Here is a 24,838-nt window from a genome sequence, read left to right as displayed (position 1 = left end):
TTTAACAGCATCAGATCAGATCAGAAAAAAAAAAAAAAAAAAGTTGAGCTGAATATTCAGTCCCATTACTCATTCCTTTGCCCCACCCCCTTCCCATCCTACCCAAGTTTACCGTGGGTTTTATGCACTTTCCTTAGAAAGCATCTGCAGAGAGGGGCGCAGTGCGGCTGGATGGTGCTGAAGCTTTACCCTGACCCTGGGGTCAGGGCATCTGAGCTTCACTAGGCGGTACCCAGGGCAGATGGGCCCTCTCTAGCACAGTGGATTTGAATGGCTTCCTTTAGGAGTTTTCTCTGAGACCCTTTCTCTCCAGACGTGGAAATCACAATGTTGGGTGAGGCACTTGGCTCAGATGCAGAGCTGTTGGAATTGGGACTTGTGGGCTGACTGCTTTTTCTCCATGTCACTCAGCTACCCTGCACTGCCATGAAAAGGCAGGTAAGACAGCTGGCCTTCTGTTCATAGTCAGTACCCTCCCAAATCCACTCTCTCTCTCTCTTTCCAAATTCTCTTCGCGAAAGGAGCCCTCTGGGATGAGCTCAGATCCCATGACATGTCCTTCTGGTCCTGCCTCATTTCTGTGAAATGTGCAAGGTTATGAACTGCTGCTAATTAACTGTGTTCCCGTGTACAATTCTCTGGCGTCGATGCTGGGCCGCCCCACCTAACATCGTGTTTCCTCTGGTCTGTATGATCCCTTAGACCAGGAGTCCTTTAAGAACAGCATCTCCCAAACCTCCCACCCTTGCCCTGCTCCTCCTCTGCTCCTCTCCTGCGCCTGCACTCCCTGGGTTGTCAGAATCTAGTGTGTGTGACGATTGCAGTCCTGTATTCTCTGGGATCAGGCTTACGGGATGGTAAGGGGGAAGGCCCAGGATGAGAAAGAAAGGCACAGAACTCTGGCACTCCTAAAGACCATGTGTCTAATTCTTGTATTCTAAAAATGAGCTGCTAGACCCCCTCCTAGGGAACATCCTTACAGCATTGTTTGTGGCTCCCCGGACACAGCTGACTGCACAGGTTCAGGGGGAGGTGAAAAGTGAAGGATGTTCTCTTTGGCTCCGAGGGCCTCCGGGACTCCCAGGGGAATCCACAAGCCTCATATATATTTATGTGAACTTAAGATGCTAATGAGTGTTGTGGAGCCAAGCGCCCCACTGCGTTTTGTGAGCAATTGGGCCTACTCTTAACATCAGCTTCTTTGTGTGCCGGGCTGTAGGTTCAAACTGCAGCCGACATGGACCCCTGCCAGGCCTACAGCAGCGCCAGAGGGGTTCCAGCAGGAAGCAGAACCCGGTGCACTGCAGCTTCAGCCTGGCTGAGATCGGTTTGTCCATCTCCCAGGGTCCAAGAGGCAGTGCCTGACATCTATTAGATAGGGAGTTCTTGGACCCCATTGCTAAGGGATCCCTGCCCCCTCCCCAGTCATCCTTTCTAAGAACGAAGCCTCGTGGGTGAAAGGGTGGAGCCCCTCCCTTGCAGACCAGCTTTGCTAACCTAACCGCAAAGCCTTGCCGGGGCCTGAAGATCAGTTAACCATCCATTGCCACCTTAAAGAGCATCTCCCTAGAGCTGCCTGATGCCACTCTGGTTCCAGGTCAGTGGCCACCTTCAGTCTGTTGGTCACCAGTGACTCTGTGCCAGGCACCAGGCATAGTGAGAAGAGTGAGTCAAATTTTGTCCTCCCAGACATACGGCTTGGGGACAATCACTCGTTATGGTGTTTGTGGAAATGGAGCCATGAGGGAGAGTCTCCGTAAAGAAGCGCAGCAAATGAAGCAGTAAGGTTTTCCAGGGCGACTCACTCCTAAGCTTGGTAATAAAAGAGAGTAAGGGAGGCTGGATAGATGGCTCACTTGGTAAGGTTTTTGCTATGCAAGTATGAGGACCCGGGTTCCAACCCCCCCCCGCCCCCGCTTCCACACAAAAAGCTGAAGATAGTGCGTACCGAGGAAGACCCTAACATCAACTTCTGCAAGACATGGGAGGGCCACACGCACGCACGGATGTGTGCACAAGGGTAGGCAGGGGCATTCTCAGTAGAGAAAAGCAGGTTTGAAAAACAGACTTGAAAGGGTCTGGCTGGTGTGGTGAGCAGCTAGTACTGAGTAAGCTGGAGGCCACAGGTAGCTGGTCTCCATCACACTTCATACACACTTCATCTTGCTATACCTCTGGCCTGGCGGTTATTACCTTAGACTGTGCCCTTAGCATAAGTTTCTAACAGTGAAATCCTTGGGCCAGAATTATGAATGTTTTTTAAATTGCTGAATCAAGCTTTTAAACTTCCCTTTCAAAGGTCTGTGTACCAATTAGCATCTCTCCCCTCGATGAATAAATTCCTCCGCATTCCCAGAGAGACAGTCTGTGAGAGCCATTGTACTGTTTTCCCATCACTGTTCTGATGTTAGTTCTTCAGGGAGCATGATCCACCCCCAACCCCCCGACCCCAGCACACACACCACTGTGGATCTGGGCCAGGAGCACCCAAATCTACTGTAATCTCTCAAACTTCTTCAGAATAATTATCAACAGAGCAGGCACTCGTAGCAAACGTTCCTTCCTGGGACAGGGCGGTAGGTTTCGACTTCAGAATGAAGCCTCATGTCTGTGGAGGACACCAAGTGTCTCTCTATGGAGGACAAGTTAGTGAGTGTTGGCTGCAGGCTGCTTCATGGTCGGTGCCACCACATAACGACCCAGCTTCTGAGGGAAAATCTCTGGTTGTAGCCTGCTCTGTCTGTCTTTCAATTTTTAGGTAGGGGGTAGGGTTGGCATGTACACACCTGAAGAGGCCGGAGGTGGAGGATCCCTTTGGAGCTGGAGTTACAGGTGCTTGTGAGCCACCTGAATCAGGGCTGGGACTGGAACTCAGGTCCTCTGAAAAAGCCATACGTGCTCTTCACATCTGAGCCATCTCTGTAGCTTCTTTAGTCTGTTCTTCATGTATCCTTATGTGTGCCAGACCCTAGCAATGATGCTAATAGTTTTACACGAATGGGTTCACATACATATATGGAGATGTGGGATGGTCTTTCCTTCATACGTGCCGAATGGAACTCGAAGGAAACCTTCACATGCCTGGTTAATGATACCGTAACTTGTGGTCCGTCTCTCGTTTGGGGAGTTGCGTGACTAAGGGAGGGAACGTAGGCACGGCAGGCAGATGTACGTGAGTTCCAGACTGGTCAAGCTTTGTGACCTCCAGAGCCTCAGCTTCTTCCTGTGACACACTGCGCTGCTCACACTGGCTTTTCAGATATAAAAACCGAGGGTAGGGACAAGATGCCTCCCTAAGGCCACAGAGCTCATACACAAATGGCACCGCCCTCTCCTCCCCATCCCCCTAGCATACGAGAATCCAAGTTTAAAATCTAAACAGATTCTCTTTTTTTTCTTCTTTTCTCTTTCTTCTTCTTTTTTTCCTCTGTACTAAATGCTGAATCTACAGCCTCTTACATGCCAGGCAAGTACTCCACCGAGGACCTACACACCCCCAGCCTAGCACGTGAAGCTTGCAGTAGAGGTCAAAGGCAAGAAAGTAGTTAGACATTTGTTTTCCATAGTATGTATGATAGGAAATTGTGATTGTTTTCATCTTTTCTATTAACAGAAATAAGATGGCCAACCGGAAGGGATGCCATTGGCCAAGATGGTCTGGACAAACCACATCCCACTTTGGATCTGGCTCTTTTTTCTTCTGTGTGTTACAGCGCTATCTCCTGAAATATGATATTTCATATCCCTGACATTGGGTCTCCTTGAGCGGTTTTGGTAAGAACTGAAAAAATAAACACGGTATCCCACTTGCCTCCTCTTCCGGAAGAGGTGTCTCGTCTCCAGGGAGGCTTTGCAGTGCACAATTCCTTTTTTGTGCTTATGTCCTATGAAGAATGCCCTTCTGGCTAAAGAGGGCACCCAAAGCGCTTTAGAGCCTCTTTCTGTTTGAGTCTCCTTTAATCCAGAAAGTAGGAAATGTTTAGGATTTTAAAAAAAGGGGGGGTGCCTTGAGAGTTATTTTATTCACACCTTCTTACTCAACCCCACATTTCCTCACTCCCCAACCCCCTTGGCTGGATCCATCTGGTTTGGTTTTGTTGAGGAAGCTGATAGTGGGATGCTCTCCTTTTCAAAGTACAGGCAGGAAACGGGGGCACTTTCTATTGCTTTCCTATCTCTTCAGTTTCCAGACCTCAAGGGGAAGGTTGGAAGCATTTTGCAGTGGGTGGATTCTGATTTGCCTGGGAGCACTGAGTTTGTCAACAAAGGCTGCAAGCACCTGAGTCTTCTGGGAGCAGAACTTGAAGGGCCCCATATATCAAAGAGAACTTCAAAGGGAGTCATTTGTCATCTGGAGCCAGAATAAGTTACTCTAAAGGGTCACATCCTGGTTTCTGTCTTTAGGTGGAAAATGTAAAGCTAACTAAGAAGGATCCTTTAGTGATCCCGAGTTGGGGGTATAAACCGTAGCAACTAGGCCAGAGTGGAAATCTCATAGCATCTCAGGGAAGGGAAAAAAAGTTAGTGCCTTGTACATACATGGAAAAGGAAGGACTGTCAGCAAAATACTTAGAATGGTGCTTGGCGTACAGTAAGCACTTAGTCCATGTGTGACCAGCTCCCCTTTTTATGCTGGTTGAAATGCCGATTCTTTTAAGGAATAGATTTAATAAAGGAACGACGATTTGTGGTTTTCTTTTAAGATTTTATTTGCATGGGTGTTCTGCCTCCATGTTTGTCTGTGTGAGGGTGTCAGATCCTCTGGAACGAGTTATGAACTGCCCTGTGGGTGTTGGGATTTGAACCTGTGTCCTTTGGAAAAGCAGCCAGTGATCTTAACTACTACTGAGCTACCTTTCCAGCCCCCTCTGATTCACAGCTTTGTTTATATCTATAGCTAGTAATATTTTAGCAGTATGTTTCTGATTTTCTACATCATAATTTAATTTTAATTTATTATTTTTGTTTTTTTTTTTTTGAGACAGAGTTTCTCTGTGTAGCCTTATTTATCCTCGAACTCACTCTGTAGACTAGGCTGGCCTTGAGCTCACAGATCTGCCTGCCTCTGCCTCCTGAGTGTTGGAATTAAATATGTGCACCACCACACCCAGCCTTGTTCACTCATTTATTTCTTTGCAACATCATTTCAGTGCAAACTTAAGTCTGAGAAACACTAACTTAGGCACTATACTTCAAATAAAAATTTGCTAACCACATTCCTTTTTAAGAAACGTAAGGCAATGTGGGTCTTTCCACATGAGTTCATAGGAATGGGTACATCTGGGAGGTAACAGAGACACTGGTGGCCAGGAAGCTAGTGTTCTGTGGAGTTCTGTCCTAGGTCAAGACAGAACCAATCCCAGCCACTGAGATTCCCCACCACCACATCTCCCCTCTCATTCCCTATGTCTGTTTCTCTTGCCCCCTTAGCACCCCCCACACATACAAGAAGCACCTTTGTGTGTCAAATGGCTGCTTGTGGCTAGTTTATGAGACCCTGAGGTCAAGCCCTTCCTTGAGGCTGAGGACATTGTGAATGGGCCATTCACTTGTTCCAAGTTTACTGAGCAACTGAGTGTCAGACACTTTGGGGGTGCAGAGAGGAATGAGATCAGCAACTGTGCCCCCAGAAAGTTCCCTGCTCAGCAGGTGAAAAAGAGCAGGTGAATAGCTACTTCTGAAATGCCCCAAGGGTAAAGATGGCATCTGCCACTTAGGCCACCTTAGAGCAAAGCCTGAGTTTTGAACTCACAGTTCTCCCTTGAAATCCTCGGTGCTGTAGGGTGTTTTTCTCTTCTTTTGGTGTAGCACATATTAGGGGTCTGAAGTAAGGGGAATGGGCATAGGGGAGGATGGGAAACAGACATCCACCCTGTATCCTGTGGCATATTATCTGCAGCATAACACGTCTGTGGCCATCTTAATCAGAACCAGTGGTGACCCTCAGGAGGCCCACTTACGATTTAGCCTACAAACAGTCCTTCAGAGGAGGGATGGGAGAATAGCCGACCTCATTCAAGACTCCAGCCAGCACTCCTCCACTGGGCTGTATGCAGTTCTCTCCCAGCTACATGTGCTAGAGGACACAGGAGGTAGAGTGTGAACTGAACTGGTGACATCGTCTACGCCATTTTAAAGGGTCCTCATCTATGCTGGGATGGGCTGTGCTGCTTGGGGATGCATCTGTTTGGGGACCATCTGCTTTCCCGTATGTAGCCTTCCACCCAAACTCCTGTAAGTGCAATAATCTCATTGGTTCACGGAGCTAGACTTGGGTTGAATCTTTTCTTTGGTCTGTCACTGGGGCCATATCTCAGATAAACAGACATTTGTCCACATCTCGATAGGCCAAGTGACACAATGCGTGCCACTGGGCATCTTCTGGGAGGCCCTGGTGTGTCACTCTGCCTCCTCAGGGTGAGGGAGCCCGGAAAGAGGATGAAAGCTGGAGCACCAACCTCCTTGGGCTGCATTTTCCTTGACCTTAGTCCTAAGAGCTTGATGCGAAATTTATTCTTGAACCCAGATGAAGGGTTCCCAGGAAGACAAGCAAGACTGGAAATGTGTGCTGTGGCTCTGAGATGAAAATAAAACAGAAAACCAGTTTCACCCCTAAGCGGGTGATGGGGAGATGGCTCCGTAGTGACAGGCACTTGCTAAAGTCTCAGGCTCTGTTCCCAGCACCCACGTGGCAACTTACAACCATCTGTAACTCTAATTTCTGGGGATCAAATGCCCTCATTTGGCCTCCATGAATACTATGCACACACAGAGTACGCATATATACATCCATGTAAACACCCATACACATAAAATAGAAATAAGTAAGAAACAGCACTGAGGGAGGCTAAGAGGTGCTGCAGAACCAGGACTGTAGCTGAGCCTTAGTTTACCCGTCTCCAAGGCTCAGGCAGGATCAGATACAAACAAGCTTTCACCACCTTCCGGGCTCCTTCTCTCATCTCTCTCATTAAGATGAGAACCTCCCTGGACTTGATAGCTCATACCTTTGATCCTAGTGCTTGGGAGGCAGAGGCCCCTAGATCTCTGAGTTCAAGGCCAGCCTGGTTTACAAGGTAAGTTCTAGGAAAGCAGAGTTAGATAATGAGACTCAGTCTTAAAAAGACCCCAAATCAAAACACCCTAAGAAACCAAGGAATGAACCAACCTAATGAAGAAGACAAGAACCTCGAACATCTATTCCTCCGAAGCCATGCTTTGTGGACGGACCTATTTACAGCCTCCATGAAGCTCCATTACCAAACCACTTTGAATTATCATCAAATGTCTTCCATGGAGTGATGCCATTACTGACTCTGGTATGCACTGGGCTCTGGAGAAGAGCCCTCATCTCTAAACCACTCTTTAAAGGAGGGCAAACACGCCAGCCTACTAGTGGTGCTGGGACGCCAAGACATCTCAGTTTGGATTTTCTCCCTCCAGGTGTTCCCCTGCCTCCCACCCCTTCACTCCACAGCTTTTCTCATCTCAGCTCAGAGAGACCCAAGCTCACACGCCTAGCTCTCTGCCCCGAGCGCCCTGGGGAAATGAGCTCTCTGAGTCTCGCCAGTTGCTCTTCTGCAAAATGCAGCTACTTCGCAATTTCGATGGACGTCGGCTCAGTCTGCACATCGGGTGCCTGGCACATAGCATGGCTCACACCATGGTTGTGAAAGCCGGGAGAAACATTTCAAGAAGAGATGGAAGCCAGACAAACACAAAGGAGCCTTCTTTCGCTATTTAAAGGGTTTCTGGCTTGGGAGGCAGAGCTGGGCAGATCTTTGTGAGTTTGAGGCCACTCTGGTTATCACTGTCCCGGGGTTGAAGTGAAGGTTGTCTCTGCCTGTTCAGTTGTTGTCACCCTGTGCTGGCCAGATCTTGGCATTGTTAGTCCTATTGCCCATCACAGGTTATTTTGTAAACAGTCACCTTCCTCACTTACTGGCTTTCTTAATAAACATATGATGGCAAATATCTAGGCAGGAAATGGAGGGACAATCTTTCAGGCAGAGAAGTGGTCTCTGGAGAGGAAATCAAAAGTGGGGCTCACTAGCATCCATATGGAGAGAAACAAAGGCATCAGGATCAGAAGAGAGGTGCAGAGGGTATCCATGTTGCAGGACCTGAGGCTAGAATCACCAAGTCAATTTAGATTGAGCTAGCTGAGAGTCTACCCAGCTAAAGGCTTAAGCTATAATAAATATTAATACGGCTTGGGGTCATTATTTAACCTCTGGCAGGGCCAGAAAGTTCCACTGCATTACCAAGTGAGTTCTGGGACAGCGAGAAAATACACAGTGAGACCCTGTCTCAAAAAACAAACAAACCAAAACAAAAACCTTAAAAGGTTTCTAGATCAAAGGATGCGAGGCCAACGTGAGAGACAAAGAAGCTTCCTAGCCTGAATCACTGAGCACATCGCCCAGTCTACTCTGTGCCTCAGTCTCCATATTTGTTAACAAGGTCCATGGGTACAGAATACTTCAGGGAGAGGTTGTTTTATTTGAGGTGACGTGCATTTGAGCCAGGCAAGCATAGGGCCTGCCACAGATGAATGTTTAAACTCTCTCTTCACTTGCAAGGCAATGATAAATTTCCGCAGCCTCAGTTAGTGGCAGTTGCTGGGGAAGGGAGACCCCCACTCTGAGAAGGAAGTCGTTCCTCATGCTGAGAGCTGTCTTAAGGACAGTTGAGATTGTCCCTGCTGCGCATTCAAATGGAGGGCAGAGGATCAAGTCCCTGAGAGGGATTTCTGTTGGGAAAGTTTTCACCAAGGCTACATTTAACATGCTTTAGTGAGGTGGATGAACCAACGGACAGCCTGGGTTCCTGTCCTCATACCATAGGTCACTTGCTCTATAGCTTCTCAAGGACTAGCCCTTCATCTGTCAGATGGGATCCTGACGGTACCTACTTGATAGATGTGCTGTAAGCATCCAGTGAAATGATACCTGGAGAACTTTGCAGGCTTAGCTAATGACATCCCAATTCTGAACCACATTGCTATGAGCCCTGCAGACAGGAGCACAAGTGTTTCCACCACGCATACATGGAGTGTTTCTGTCAGACACTGCTCTCAGCTGGGGGGTTGGGAGGTGTAGAGAGGAAAAGATGAAGTCCAGGCTGTGGTAGAGCCAGACAGTAGACAAATATGCTATAGACAGATGTTTGTGAGTTCTTCTTCCCCACTGAAGTTTCCATGTTGAGATCTCAAGCTCTGTGTGTGATGATTTTGAACAAGACACTTGAAAGGTACTTAGGTCCTGAGGGATGCAGTGTGGACACAAGAGAAAACAACAGTTGGCAACCCACAAGACAGCCCTCACCAGACACTGACTGTGCCCATAACTTGATCTTGAATTTCTCAGCCTAAAAAAAGACACAGAAATACATTTCTGTTGGCTATGGGTTACCAATCTATGACAGTTTGTCACAGTATTCTGAATGGGTTAAGACACACATGGACAGGTGTGAGAAAAGATATTCAAGAGTGTTGAAGATGTCAGGGAGAAAATATAGTTAGGTAAAATGACAGTGATGTGTGAGCAAGCAGGCGTTCTGGTTAGACTGCAGAAGGAGTTCAGGAAAGGTCTCTGTGAGGCAATATACGCCCTCAAACCTGAAGGGCAGAGAGCCAATCTTGCAACCATCCGGGCAAAGAAGACTCTTGGAAAGGGGAGTGGAGCAGAGACCCTGAGGCAGAAGCCACTGTGACATCATTGGGGGCAGAGGTCTTAGCAGGCTTGGACTGCATAGGTTGGGGAACCTTCAAGACAGCTAGACTCTGTTCTCAGTGAGGGGAAGTCTCAGAGGGCAAAGGCAGAGCAGAGGCCGGGGTACAACCAGAGTGTAGGTGACAGGGGCTGTGGCCCAAACCTCAGCTGAAAAATCCCTGGCTCTCGCCTGGAGTGGAGAAGCCAGAGAAGCCATTGGTCTTTGGCTTTCCTGTAAAATAATAGTCCAGGGCTCTGCAGCTGCAGTGTGGAAGGGGACCGAGAAATTCTCCCTTCCCGGGCTTTGCTCCTTCAGAACGGGCACAGACACCCAGAATGAGAGTTCTCTCTGATTCAGTTTCCATCGCTGTAACAAAACAGCCATGCTGGCTAATGCAGAAACAAACGTTGTTTATTTATGAGGGAATATCCTGGAAACCCAGGGTTGAGCAGGTTTTCTGGTTATGGTCTCATGGTAGGATACATCATGGTAGGAGCAATGGCAAGAGAACAGTTAGTGACAGAGGGACACAGTGGCATTCTTATAGCATGCCTCTACTGCAGGAATTACCCAGGGTCCCTCACTTAGTCCCTCTCTCCTTCCTCTCTCCCTCCTTTCTTTCCAAGGACAGCAGCCATCACATCTGAACATCACCACACAAGGGACCAAGCATCTAGCACGTGAACCTTTGTGGAAAAACCACATCAATACCACAGTCTACCAATGCTCCCCAACACTGCCTGAGGAGCTCCCCTCCCAAGCCTGTGAACTACAAATATGTACTATTTCCACAGTGAGACAGACCAGGATGTCACAACAGCCTCCACTCCCACGTGTCCTCCCCTCCACCCTCTGCTCCACACTCCACCCTGTACCCTGCCACCCTCATCCTCATCCCGGCGCAGGGCTCTCATGTGACTGTGACTCCCCCACTACGTGTTCTTGCTGCTCTGCTAGCCAAGAATCTTCCATCTTCCTAACCGTCCTTTTGCAGAGCTCCGGTTCCCCTCCTTGTTGGCTGCAAGCATTTTAGCCCCGTCGTCCTCTTCATTTTTCTCTGCCGACCTGGTCCCATCCCCACTGGGGTGAGCTGAGTCGTGAGTCATGTGTGGTTCCATACCCACCCACGGAATCAGGGAATTGCTCCTTGATTGGAAAGCATACCCTCTCAGAAGAGCCACCTCCAGCCAAAGACAAACAGCATGAGAGAAGAAAGTTGTCAGGAAATCTGAGGTCAGAGACGTTCTCCCTCCTCTGAGAGAAATGACAGTTTGATGTCTTGGTGTCAGGGTAGGATTCAGATCACTGCAAAGATCAGCTTGGTCTCAAATAGTTCTGACTGCGTGATAAACACATCTATCTTGGAGCCTGCCAGTCATCCCCCCCTCTGCCCCCCCGGCCCTGGGCTGTCCTCCTTTCCAGCTGCCCATCGGGCATGTGACTCGAAACCAGAGAGAAGGTTGACAAATGTGGGTTGTTGTTGCTAGTTATAGTTGAAGTCAGCTCTGCAGTACCAGAAATACAAATGTCTTTCCCCACCTTTGTTGGGTGTCTGTTAGGCTAGTTGTTTGATTGTTGAGCTAGATTTGGGAGCAAAGGAAAAGGAAAAATGAACCGGAGCCAGCGAGAGGGCTCAGTAGGTAAAGGGGCTTGCTGCGGGGCCTGAAGGCATGAGTTTGATTCCCCAGGACCCACGTGGTAGGAGGAGAGAGCACACTCCCACTGGTTGTCCTCTGACCTCATATTGCTCTCTCCAGTGCACTCTACAGCATAAATACACAATCAATACATAAATGGCTTTGTTTCTCTTGAGATGAACACAAGATGACACTTGCCATCCCTGTGGAAGGCTTGACCATGTTTGGTCAGAACCCAGACACATTATTAAAGCCCTTCACCTAGAACCCATTTCTTCAGTTCTGTTTATACATCAGGTAATCACCCTGGGTGGGGGGAACAGGCTGGTTCATCCTTAATAGCTCGTTTCTTGTTCTAATGGAGCCAGACATGCGGTAAGCAAGAACAAGTGTAGGCTTGGACAGTTCTTTCAGAGCCTCACGACTCTCTCAATTAATAACGACTAATATCCGCTACTTCCCAAGCATGGCTCCTGTGGGGGCTTTTACTCTGTGCTTGTCTTCCCATCCCTAAGCTTGCTGTACGAACTGTTCATCCGCTGTCTGTTGGCACGGTCCAGCCTCTACCTATGTCCAAGGGTATAGGCTTGGAAACCAAAGGACTGCACACTTAGATGATCAGCATGCTTTCAGGGTAAGAGTCATCAGAGGTAGGGGACTGTAGATAGTGGGGTGCAAGAATTAACCATCGCTCACTTCATCTCCTACAGCATTGGGGATCCCCAGCATTTCCTTCCAACTGTGTCAAATGGGGAACTCGTGCCTTCCTCTGTCTGTGGATCCAAGGCTTTTGTCTTAGTGGCCACAGGAATGCTCATATAATCTAGATGTGACCCTTCAGCTCCTCAGCGCCTGTCACCGGCACTGTGAGTTGTTTTTTTCTAGAGCTTCTCAGATGACTTTTTTTCTTGCTATTTTAAACATCATGGGAAATATGCTGAAATGCAGGTTCTTGCTGCGGGCGGGATGTGTGGCTCTTTACTACTATCAAGTTCATTTCGAAAACGACTATGCTGTCTGAGGCTCCCATTGTGAATGGAGAGACCCAAGAGTACCAGAAAGATGGCTTTCTCAGGGCTGTCCCGGTTTCAGCATTCAAGATTCCCACACTCTGCTTCCTGAGAAAGCCCACAGTCCAAAGCAGACTGGAGTAGCTGGAGATTCTATCCATTAAACAGGAGGCCTTCCTCATGTAGGGAGCATCGATGTGTCTTTCAAAGGAAGGTCTCCGAAGGTCCATGTGATGAGTCGGGATGGAAAGAAGCCACCAGAAGATGCGAGCAGCTCCCCATGGTCTTGTGACACAGGGGACAAGAAATGATCTGGGACCCGGAGATTTGGCTTCTTGTTTTGAATGTACCACCCACTGTGTTCCATCAGGACAACTGAGCTCACTGGTCCTTACCTGAGCAAGGAATGGTGACACTATGTGCCTCAAGGTGTTTTCACGAGAATCACCAGGGCAAATGAGAGAGCGTGCACGTTCTTAAAGCCCCATCCAGCTTTTGGGAATGACTGGCTGACAATTGTTTCTTCTACTGGGTAGCTTAGTGCTGAGTGAGGAGGGCCCACCAAGGGCAAGCATGAGAACTGGAGTTTGGATTCCCATCACCCAGGTGAAAGAGACGGTGGACTCGGGGGCTATCTATCCCCAAACTTCACATTCAGGGAAGATCTTGTCATAAAAATTGAGGTGGAGAGTGAGAGGGGAAAGCATCGCAGCATCACCTTCTGCCTGCCATATATGATGAGTAGGAGCACACATACCTCCTAACACAGATATGCACACACAGACATAATGTATGTGCATGGGCATGTGTGTGATCACTTATCCATGCATGTGTGTGTGTGTGTGTGTGTGTGTGTGTGTGTGTGTGTGTGTGTGTATGCGTGCGCGCGTGAACACACACACAAAATAAAAAGGAGAAGGAAACAGGAAGAGGACCCTAAGTTCCACACACTAGGGAGCTGGCTACCCTTATGCTCTACCCTTCAGCTACTTGGTCTACAGGACCTAAAATGGACAAAGCAGGAGTGAGTCAGCATTGCTGGGTTGGCCTTGTCCACTAAAGACACCGTTAAAAGGAGAAGACACAGGCCCTGAAAATTATTAAATGGAAATAAACCACTTGGAAGGGCTGACTTGCTCCTGGCCCTGGAGTCAAGAGGTAAGAGAGGACAACTACAATAGCCCACCCTCTTTCTTACACACGGCCTGGCTGCAAGCTCCAGCCCATCCCTTCTGGAGTCAGTGCTGTTCAGGATGCTCTGAAGACGTCGAGGCCTTTGGGGGCCTTGACCCTGAGACTGACCAGAAAAGCACCTCTCCCAACAAATGTTCTTGCCACCTTTCACCTTTGTTCAGCATCTCCATTATCCTTTCCTCCCTGGGGCCTTTTTGATGATGAAGAGACTCTTGGAAGAGGAAACATCTTGCTTTTTCTAAGTTTCTTCTTCCCCATTCACTAATGTGTTTCTTCGTTTTGGCTCCATTCATCCTCAACATGAACATTAGCCAGTAGCCCACATGATCAGAAGGAAAGGGTCTGGACATTACTATAATGTAACGTAAGGTACTGGGAAGGGATAAACAAGATACTGCTAGGGTATAGAGCTCTCTGCTTGGGGAGTCAGGCAAGGCTTTGCCACAAGGAATGTGGTGTATGGCAAAGAGACAAGTAGGTAATTAAGGTGGAGGTCTCTATGAATAATGTGTAGGACCCAAGACAAAGTCACATGATAAACTTAGGGCCCTTCAGTGGTAGGTCCCCTGCAGGGAACTGCTCTAGTATTGTAGGTATAGAGTAGGTGAGCTTCACAGATCTCTCCTCCCTCTTTGTCTCTCCTCTAAGAGCAGGTCATCTGGGGCCTGAAGAGAGAGGGACAGGAAGATGATAAAGCTACTGTGGCAGTGTTCAGAGGACTTGGATTCCTCGGGGCCAAGGGAATTTCAGAGCTCTGGGAATAGGCCATGAGAGGCAGTGGAGCAGAGAAGGTGGTTGTGGTGCAATGGCCTGGATTCTGGCCTCTTCTCTGTGGACATGGAAGGGAAGCAGGGCAAAGCCTGCTGCTCCTGACTGTTAGCTGCAGGATGGAAGACAGAACTCCCCCGGAGGAAAGCAGATGGAGACTGGGCCCCCGAGAACAACTCAGACACCAGCAGCCCCATCTCCAGAAAGTGTGCTGAGGGGGGAATTTGAAGCCTGTGGGAATCTGGGACAGCAGCCTAGTTGCCTTTTGTAGGGAGGAAAATCACACTTTGCTCCTTGGGTCAATGGAGGGGGGGAAGCAGGCTTTTCTTCTCACCTTGTGGTTTTCCTGCCCCCACCCCACCCCCAAACTTAAAAAAGGAAATATAATTCAACACGTCTTGGATATGGCTGTTGGGCTCTTTGGAGTCTAATTTTGGCGGGTACATGACCAGCTGAGAACAAAGGGATCTCGGGTTTGTGGGAGGCCAGACCCCCAGACTGCCCCACAGCTGTGCAGTGTGGAAGGACAGAGACAACAACGAGACAGATCTCCTAGTTATATTCTAGCCATCTTCTCTGCACAAGTGCAATGGATGATGCTTCAACAGAGACAGAATTAATTGCCTATAGCACAGGTTACCCAATCTGACTCTTCATTCTCCTCCTACCTCGTGTGTGTGTGTGTGTGTGTGTGGGGGGGGGGGGGGGGGGAGGCACACATGCACAGGTGTGTAAAGGCGAGGCATCAACCTCAGGTATCTTTGCTCTGTCAGCCTCCATCTTACGTTTTGAGATCAGTCCATCAGTGGACCCTCTGTTTGGGATAGCTCGGGAGGTGTGAGGAGCCCCCCAGCTACCTGGCTATTGAAGTGTGCTTCTGGGCTTTGACATGGGTGTCTGAAATCCATACCAAGCACCCCATGCTTGCAGAGCAAGCATCTTCCCAGCCCTGCCTCTTTGTCCTTCCATAGCAACCAGGAAGCAGGATGCAAAGGTCCACCATGTGTACTCAGGCAGTACAGTATAGAGCACCTGACTTCCTGTCTCAGTTTCTAAGGACAAAGAAGGATAACCCCTCAGAGGTTGTTTTGCAGCGGATTACCTGCCTGAAGCGCTGACATGAGTGGCTAGTGACAGTGGTTGCTAAACAAAGCATTACTCGATGCTGAACACAGAAATGAATTAGCTGGGCCATGCCGCACAGACAGGCAACTATGGAACATGAGGGTGAGGGCACAGAAAAAGGTATTCAGGCTGCGTTACTGCTTCAGGAACCTGCAGACAGTAAGCTAAACAGCCAAGGAAGGGCCATCTTGACCACAGCTACTTAACACACGAAATTAGTCTCCCAGAGAAACTGCAGACAGATGGAGGACAGATGGGACCATGAGCCTTGTGAGGTCCTAAAGGACAATAATATCCCCTAAAGGACGCTAAGGGACTTGCTAGTGGGATAAAGGACCAACAGTGGTCACTGCAGACTGGCTCTAATGGTGTGGCGTCAGCTTACTTCAAGCTGGCCCCCCACCAAATACCCCACAGGCCAAGGCTCCCTAAGCAAAGATAGTCATGATAATGACAACAGACATTCGTTAACTGCTGATTTTGTAGCTCGTAGGAAGCTAAACTTGAAATGCATTACTTCATTAAGCTTTCACACACACACACACACACACACACACACACACACACACACACACACACACTGTGTGACATTGTCACTACACGCTGCTGAGAAAACCAAGGTTAGGGAGGTGAGGTAATTTGCCCAAAGTCATACAATTACAAAGTGCCCCAAGCCAGGGTCTGGGACCCCAAGGGTCTGCTCTCATGTCAGTTGTTCCATGGCTGGTCCACATGGAAGCCCTATGTGCCTTCCCCCTGCTCTTCTCTTGAAGAGTGATTGCAGATAATTGGAATTGTCATTGGAAGTAATGTAAAGTGACGGGGGTTGGGTTAGAAGGCACGCCGCTCCCAGTCTGAACGAGCCCCCTCAAACCCAAGCCTAAATTTAAACAATGAAGTCACAAAACAATTTCCCTCACAGGGATTGGATTTTTCCTGCTGCCTTTCATCACCCAGAAGAAAAAAAATCAGAATATGTCAGGGGCCGGAGCTGAGTGTTCTGTACACTGGATTTCTTTGAGGATAGAAGATTCCTTCTTGCCTTAATCCTGTTTGTTTTCCATGTAGAGTAAACTCACTTCAAACCCAGCAGAGGAGTCCGACCGTCTTAATGAACACATCTCAACCCATTGATATGGTCCGTCTTCATCTTTCTCTTTTTAGCATCCCGTGAGGGATGAGGTAATGGAGGTGACAGGTTGTGATGAAGAATGACACCATACGTTTCAGAAGGCAAGGACACAGAGGATGATGGGAGATTTAGTCCCTCCAGGAAGCATCTGGCAGGTTGCCAAGGATACACACTGATTAATCCTGCCTTTCTGATGCTGATAGGGCATCCTACCAGCCTGCCCGCTGCTTCCTTAGCCCCAACCTTGACACTGTGGAAGCTTAGTAAGAGATGGAAGTTCATAAGGTCCCTGAAGGCACAAGAGGAGACCCTGACTTCCACACAGGCAGAATTATATGACTTCTGAGAACTCCCAGGGGCCTCCTAACATTCCTGATGTTCACTCTCTCCTATGTGTGTAAGCTCTTCTTTCCAAACATGTCTTCTTCACCGCTCAGTGCTGAGGTGGTAGAGACTGGCCTTCCATATTATAGGAAGCTCAGAACCCAGATCAGGGGTAGCACCCACCTCTGAAATTGTTTCTGAGGTAGAGGATGTGAATAAAGAAGTATCTTGGATAAAGGTGAGCACCAAAGAAGAAGGCTGATGGGTTGCTGCAGCCATCCTGGAGGGACAGTACCAGAGAGGTCCTTCTGCAGACACCAATCAGATTCGCTTTGCACTGTTTCTAAGCTCCACCCCCACCTCTTCACCTCCCCCTCCTCCTTCCTGCTTTTCCCCCTCCTCCATCCTCATCCTCTGCCTTCTCTTCACTTGGCTCTCCTGACCTGACCTCTTCAGACTCCTTTTGCTACCTTTTCAGAAAAGCCACCACTACCTGAGGAACTATTCTGAGGGGAACAGTCCCATTTTCTCCTCCCAGTAGGGGCCCAAAAGGGAACAGGCTTTCTTTAGCTGCTTTCTCCAGAGACAAAGCAGTTTTCAGCCTTATCACAGCCAGACTTTGGCTGAGGCGACACAGACTGATCCAACCGTCTGCCAGTCACAAAATAAAGGTTCGTTTCAGCATTCTTCCCCATTTTGGTCTGTAGGGTGCCAAAGGAAATAAACTTTTATGCTTTCAGAATCCAGACAGTTGGAGTTCAGAGAACCAAAATCTTTTTTTTTTTTCTTTCTCTCTCTTTTTCTTTTTTTTAAGGGGATTTAAGGGTCTGCATTCTTTAGGATACAAGGAAGTCAGAACTGCTAAAAGTGGGATTTAACTAAAAAATGCAATACACAAGCAATTCACACAGATTCCCAAACCTTCACGCCCATAGCCACAGGATCTAAACCCCAAACAGGACACACATCTCAGCAAGAAAGGGCAGCAATGAGCCTCCATTAGTTACCAAGCACTGACCACAGGATGTGCACAGGATGTGTACAGAGACTCATTTATAAACAACAGTTGCTAATCCAAACAAACCATTAGAATGGGAGAGGAAAAAGGGGTGTGATAAATGGCCCAACATCTAGATCCCCCTCCTTTGGTAGCACTGAGCCTTATAGAAGAACTGTATGTCTGCTGGTCAAGCTCACAGCCTTGGGAATCCCCAGTTCTAGATTAGTGTCTCCGTTTCTCTGTTTCCTGGGATATTTGTGCAAGTTCCCGTTTACTTCTCAGAGCCTTGGTGTGCTTATTTATTAGTAAGGTAGAGTAATAAGCCATTTACTACGGGAGAGCGCTGTGAGGCTGATATAAGGTATGAGAACAGCCGTCTTGTGAGAACTTGTACCTATCTCTTTAAGACACTTTGGCCAGATGATCCCACAGCCGGAAGAAATCAGGCCACTTCTCCATGCAGCTCTCTCTTTAGGATAGAGAATCAATCCATGTGCTTCTGGGCAGGGTGGTGGTTATATAAAGGAGTTAACAACCCTTAATTTATGACCCTACCCAGTACTTGGCTCTTCCATGCATGATCTTTGTCATATAGGCTACCCCAGACTAAAGGATGTGGCATAAAGTTTCCTGCCAGCCGCTGGTAGGGGGCATTTCTCCTCTGGGTTTCTCCTAGAACTGGGGGCCCGGTTCTGGCTCTTGTAGTTGAGAGACCCTCTTTTCTATCAAACTAATTTCTAAAAAAGAACTTCACACCAGCTCTTTTGCTGAACCAACCCACCAGTTGCTATTTCCCTTTTCTTTCATAAACTCTCCAGCCTCATACAGATGTTGGGAAACCAAGGCTCACACCTGTATCCCAGCACATGAGATGTGCAAGCAGAAGCATTGTGGCGAGTCTGAGGCCAGCCTGGGCTACAGAGTAAGTTTCTCTCAAAGAAACAAACGCCAAAACTGTTTGGAATTTCTCCCTACTGTTCTGACTCATGGAATCCTCTCGCTTTGAAATATAAATAGGTGAATAATACAGGATTAAATTTGAAAACACAAACTCTGACCTATGCAAGGAAGCGACAGAGCTCTACATCTTAATGAGTGTACTTAATTATTCATAAATTATGGATAAAGTAAAGCAAACAAAGGGGGTGGTGGTGAGAGAGTTAAGTCAGCTATGGGTAAAGAATCTTGCTACTAGACAAGCCTAATGACCTGAGTTCAATCCCCAGAACTCATATGGTCGGAGGAGAAAACCGATTCCTGTGGGTTGTCCTATGATATGAACATCCTTACTATAGCCACCAATATGCGCTCCCCCCCCCACACACATACACACACACACACACACACACACACACACACACACACACATAAATGTATTTTTTTAAAGCAGACAAAAAGGGTTTCACTCTTACAAATAGTTTTGCACAATAAACCAATCTGGTCTTTCCTGGGTGTCTCGTTTGGGGTGGGGGTTGTTTTAATGGTAGCTTTGCCTAGAATTCCAGTTATGAACTCCCCGGGCACAAGGATCTGGGCTTCAGTCTGACCTTGAAAAAGGCTCCCTGGCTCACTCAGGACAACTGTGGGGTGAAAGTCATAGACCACCTCGTTTATAGTACTTAGTTGACTCTTATGGGATTATAATCACCCGCCACCAATTGCTCCACGTGGGCAGTACCTGAAACAGAACAACACCACCAACAAAAACCAAGCAAGCACAGTGATAAGACCACAGTCTTTTCAGAGAATAGTAGGAGACAGCCCTGCAAGAAACTCCAGAGATGAGCTCAGTCTATCATTCTTGTGGGGTGTGCGGAAAGCTTGGAATAGAACAAACCTAAGTCAGAAGGGAGCCCCTGACATCCCATCCTGCTCTTTGTGTGCACACAACCACATGTTTGGAACTTCGGGTACTAATTCTTTCTTTTCTGAACACATCAAAGATGACACTTCAGAAAACTTCCAAGATTTCCAGTTATGATGGTCTGAATTGAAATGTTTCGACATCTGCCCTATTTTCCAAGCAATTTCTCAACATGAAAAAGCATGCCAATTACTCAGCATTTAGCTCATCTAACTGAAACTCTGGAAGGCCAGTTGTGATCCTGCAGCTTAACTGCACAAAATAAAAGGGCAGGAGAGACATTTTCTGTCTCACGGATGTGTGGCAGGACATCATGAAATCTGGGAACCTGGGGACTAGTGTTGACTCTCTGAATAAGTTAGTTGGGTTGCCTTACCCAAGTCTTTCTGAACTTTGGTCCCTTCTTCACCATAAAAGAAGAGGTAGCTTTAGATAAAGAACAAATTTGAACTCCAAGGGAGGCTACCAGGAAGTCAACAAAACCCTGGAGCTCAATGGAAAATCTTAAGCTTGTGGCTTGTGTCTCCCTCTAAGAACTGGATCCCATTATATTCTCTGAGGGGTCTGAGTTCAAGTTTTTAAGAACCAGAGGTTTGGGTAGTAGTTTAGATCCCCTCTCTCCCCCCCCCCTGTGGTGACAATCTTTGGCTCTGTGTTTTGAACCATCTGTTCAACTGTTCGCCATCATTAGATACTTTGATGAAACCACATGCACGTGTCGCACAACTGAGCATAAGACACAAATAAGTTAGGACAAGACGTGAGTCCACTGGGATCATATTCCTATTGTGAGCACAGCACTAATGTGGGAAGATGAGGGGAAGACCCGTGGTCCTGCTCCGATCTGCTTGTGAACTTTCCTCACACTCGTTGCTGGGGAATTCAGCTCCTTCCTGTCCTCTGAGTGTTTTTGCTCAGAATCACAGCAATGGGCGCTGGGCTAGGGATGTAGCTCAGTGGGAAGAAAGCTCACATAGCATATACTAGGTTCACTTTCCAGCAACACGCGCTCGTACACGCATACACACACACACACACACACACACACACACACACACACTCGGGGGAGGGTACAATGGCTCATTTACAAGCTAACCTAACATTTGTTTTTAAGATGACAAAAAAAGAAAGAAAGAAAACAATGAGAACTGTAAAAAGACTTTGAAGGAACAAAATGTCATCGAATAAAAAAAGAAAACTGAATTCAAGATCCTCTACCCTACCCGCCTTTTACAAAGGAGAGATGGAGCGGGAACCCAGAGGGCTTGCCACTTTCTAGTCCAGGCTCTTGGCTTCCTATCAGCTATGGACAAGACAGCAGAGTGTAGGATGAACTCACTAGCGGGTCAAGAACAAAAGCAAGAAGTCAGCTGATCATCCTCATGTAGACTGTTAACCTCTCCCATCCCTTCCAGCTCTCCTGCTACACCGTGCATTCGCAACAAGAGGATCTAACACAACCACTTCTGAGAGGAAGCATGGGGGAAATCACCCCAATTAAGGATGAGCGAGTGGAATAAGGAAGGGTTGGTCTTTTTGTTTTGTTTTGTTATTGTTGTTGTTGGCTTTTTGCTTTCATTTTGTTTCAGTTGTTTGTTTGTTTAGTTTTTTTTTTTTTTTTTTTTTTTGGCAAATCTGGACTTTAACTTGTCCTTGCTGAAGGGCCCTCAACATACCAACGCTCAAAGCCATCTTGCAAAGGGAAGCTGATCCAGCCAACACAGCTGCTTTCCCTCTGTGCTCCTGACCCAAAGCAGGGGTGATTTGTGGGGATGAGGTGGGTGTCCCTTAAAATTGCTTCCTGTTCTCTGACTTGAATAGTTGAAGCAACTTAGACCCAGGACATCCCAAGCCTGAATCTGCTAACATCCGAATGAAGCAAAGGCTTAAGAAGAGGTGTAGGTGAAGGCTCAGTTGTGAGGATTCCAGGCCTGCCATCCCTTTTGTCTTCTCCCCGGTGTTTACTTTTGTGAGAGTACCCAAGAAAGAAAGCACGTGGGGAGTTAACTCAGCAGCTAATTTTTCTTTCTGAGGAAATGATTACACCTAACAGGCGCTTAATAAAAAAAAGAAACAAGGGCTGGAGAGATGGCTCAGTGGTTAGGGGCACTTGCTGCTCTTACGGAGGACTGGACTCAGTTCCCAGCACCCACTGGCAGCTCACAAACTGTCCGTAACTCTAGCTTAGGGGGTCAGATGCCCTCCTTGGACCTCCATGTGCTTCAGGCACATACACGTACACATATACACAGCAGGCAAAACACTCACACACATAAAATAAGCAAATCTAAAGGTGTAATAAACAAAACAAATAAAGAAGAAATAGTAAAGATTTATATATATATGGATAGATAGATAGATAGATAGATAGATAGATAGATAGATAGATATCACCTCTAATCTCTGCTTCAATCAGGTTCTCCTTTCTCATAAACCGAGAACATAGCCACCATCAAGGGTCCCATCCGGGCCTACCTACCAGCTGACCCCACCCACTTGAACCAAAGTCACTCTTCATTTTCCGAGGCACATCGTGCTCAGTCTACCTTCAAATCCCACATCCGCTCATCATGAGCCTGTGGCTTCGCTGGAGTTACCTGACTTCTGTGCACTTTGATTTCTTCATGTGCAATATGGGTTCAGGCCTACCGGGTGTCCAGTAGGGCTGACTCGAAGAGCAGAGGCATTAATAAACTCACCCACATCAAAGTACTCAGTGTAAAGGGGACTCGGAGGCTAGTTGGCTCTAACAAGGCAACTCTGAGTTTGATGCTAAGGCTCATCTGAGTACTGGCGGCTTAGAGGTGTGACTCAGGGAGGCTGACAAAGGTGCCATCTAGCTATGCCAGGTGTGCTGCAACAATTGGCCAAGATCTCAAAGAGCTTGGGGAAAGAGCCCCCTCCCCCCACATCCCACCCCCGCCTTGGCTGTAGCTTTCGAGTGCTCTCTCTCTCTCTATGCCTTAGAGGTTACCAGCCTGGGGGCGGCACCCTCTTACCAACCAATGCGTAAGTTTTCAGTGACTGTCTACAGCTGTAGTCGTTATGCCAAGTGGCTTTTCAGTTCTGGTTCACCTCTGCTGGTTTTTCTGGGCTCCAGCCTCTATCCAATTCATGAAGATACTGGCTCTCAGGCCAGGAAACGCCCTAAGAAAAGGTCTCTATTTTGGGGAGGGGGGGAAGCTAAGGAAACAAAGCCCTATGTAGGAGCTGCTCAGAGTCACCTGGCCAGTCCGGATCTGCTGGTGAGTTCTCTGTCACCCTCGGGGGGTCACCACACCTACCCTACTCTGAATGCCCGCCTAACTTTGGGTGTTGACTCCAGGTGGACAAGAGCCCACTCCTTGACACACACTTGGACTTTGTTCAAGTGTCCTGCTGCCTTTAGGGCCTGGTCCCTCACAGGTTCACAGACCTCCTCTAGCTCTTTCCATGTGCCCCTTCTCTACCCTGTCCTACAAAGCTGCCAGGTCCAGTCCAGGAATGCCAGCCTGTCTTAGGGCACTGCCCCCCTCCCCAGGAGACCCTCCTGGTCCTAAATGAGGACCACCCAGAAGGGCTCTTTCTGCCCCAGCCGGGTTCAGGAGGGGCGGAGTATGCTCTTTCCCTCTGTTGCCTCCTCTGCTGCATTGGTTTCAAGGACTCCAGGCTCCCTTCACCCAGGCTCCTCCTCACATTCTTGTCCTCCGTTCTCTCTGCTTCTCTCTGGCTTTCTTTCTCTCCTTCCCGGGGTCGCATTCAGCCTGCATCTTATGGAGTCACCTGGCTTTGTGGTGCTCCTTACACCCTGCCCTGTTTCCCTCTCTACCCTTTTCTCCTTCCTTCTCTCCTCCCTCTCCCTCCCTCTTCCCCTTCAACACATCTGTTTCTAATCTGAGCGTTCAGAGGCGCCTGTTTGAAACAAAAAGCTCCCCCCACCCTCAAAACCTGGCACAGAAAACCCTGGATGAACCTTCCCTCCCCAGCTCTCCACTTTCCCCTGGTACTCCTGAAACCAAACCATGTGCTGAAAAGTACCCTCCACACCAAACGGTTCTCCGCCAAACTCCACCAGGAAACGCCCCCACCCCGTAGCGGGCTGGAGGGCCCAGATGTGTGAGACATTTCGATGGCCGACTGGGCGGTCCTCCGCTGCCAGATGCGCCCCTCGGTGGCGCGGAGACAGGGACCGAGTGGTTGCCGCACTCCCAGACTGCGGGGACCACGGTGCTGAGGGCGGGTCTCCACCCAAACGCAGGGTGGCGTTTCCCCAGGGCCACCCAAACTCCCGCCCTCCCTAAGGCACTCACCTAGCCAGAGGAAGAAGAGGGACATCCCGATCCCCGGACACGGGCACTTCCCGGCTCAGCGCAGCCTGGCTGCAGGGCGACCGAACCCAGCCGACGGACCTTCTACGAGCAGGGCGCGGCGCCTCGGGGTGCGCGCAGGGGGCTGCAGCCATGTGCGGGCGCTGGCCCCGCGCCCGGGTCCCCTGCGCGCTGCGCTCCGGGGGCTCCGAGGGCTTCTAGCCCTGGCTCCACCAGCTCGCACTGGGACGGGGGCCGAGCCTAGGGTCAGGGAGGAGAAGGCGAGGCGGCAAGGAGCTACCGCTTCGTGGAACACTTTTCCCTGTTTGGAAAGAAAACCGACTGGAGAAAGAGGGGGAAAAAAATGAGCTGGAACCACACGGCTGCCTCCTACCGCAGCCCCTCCCTCCATCCCTCCCCTCGCCCTCCCTTCTCTTCGCTCCCGCCCTCCCTCTCTGCGTTTGGGGTTAGCTGCTGGGGCTGCTTTACCTCCCACCCGGGAGGGAGGGCCGCGGCCCGGGGTGATCGAGGGGGGTGCTCGGTGCCAACTGACGCGGTGCAGGAGACCGCAGCACTTCGGCCAAGAGCCGGAGGATGCGGCCTTTTCAATTCAATTCTGTCTTTTTTCTCCTTGATCTCTCTAATCTCTCTGCTCTTTTGTATATTTTTTCCCTCACAATGCTCTCTCTCTCTCTCTCTCTCTCTCTCTCTCTCTCTCTCTCTCTCTCTCTCTCTCTCTCTCTCTCTCTCCCTCTCCCTCTCCCTCTCCCTCTCCCTCTCCCTC

The 24,838-nt window shown here is 48.7% G+C and overlaps 1 protein-coding gene across 1 annotated transcript in view; it reads right to left on the bottom strand.

Annotated features, from left to right (window-relative positions):
- The window catches only part of CLMP (CXADR like cell adhesion molecule), a 94,642-nt gene extending 70,261 nt beyond the window's left edge, over nucleotides 1-24,381 (bottom strand). Inside the window, exon 1 of the mRNA XM_080930200.1 lies at nucleotides 24,058-24,381. Within this exon, the coding sequence (XP_080786326.1) occupies nucleotides 24,058-24,082 (25 nt within the window). The 5' untranslated portion in view covers nucleotides 24,083-24,381. The remainder of the gene's footprint in view (nucleotides 1-24,057) is intronic.
- Between the last annotated feature and the right edge of the window lie 457 nt (nucleotides 24,382-24,838).

Source organism: Micromys minutus (assembly GCF_963924665.1).
Source record: "Micromys minutus genome assembly, chromosome: 16".
Classification (NCBI taxonomy): domain Eukaryota; kingdom Metazoa; phylum Chordata; class Mammalia; order Rodentia; family Muridae; genus Micromys; species Micromys minutus.
This window is presented reverse-complemented; position numbering and strand designations above follow the sequence as displayed.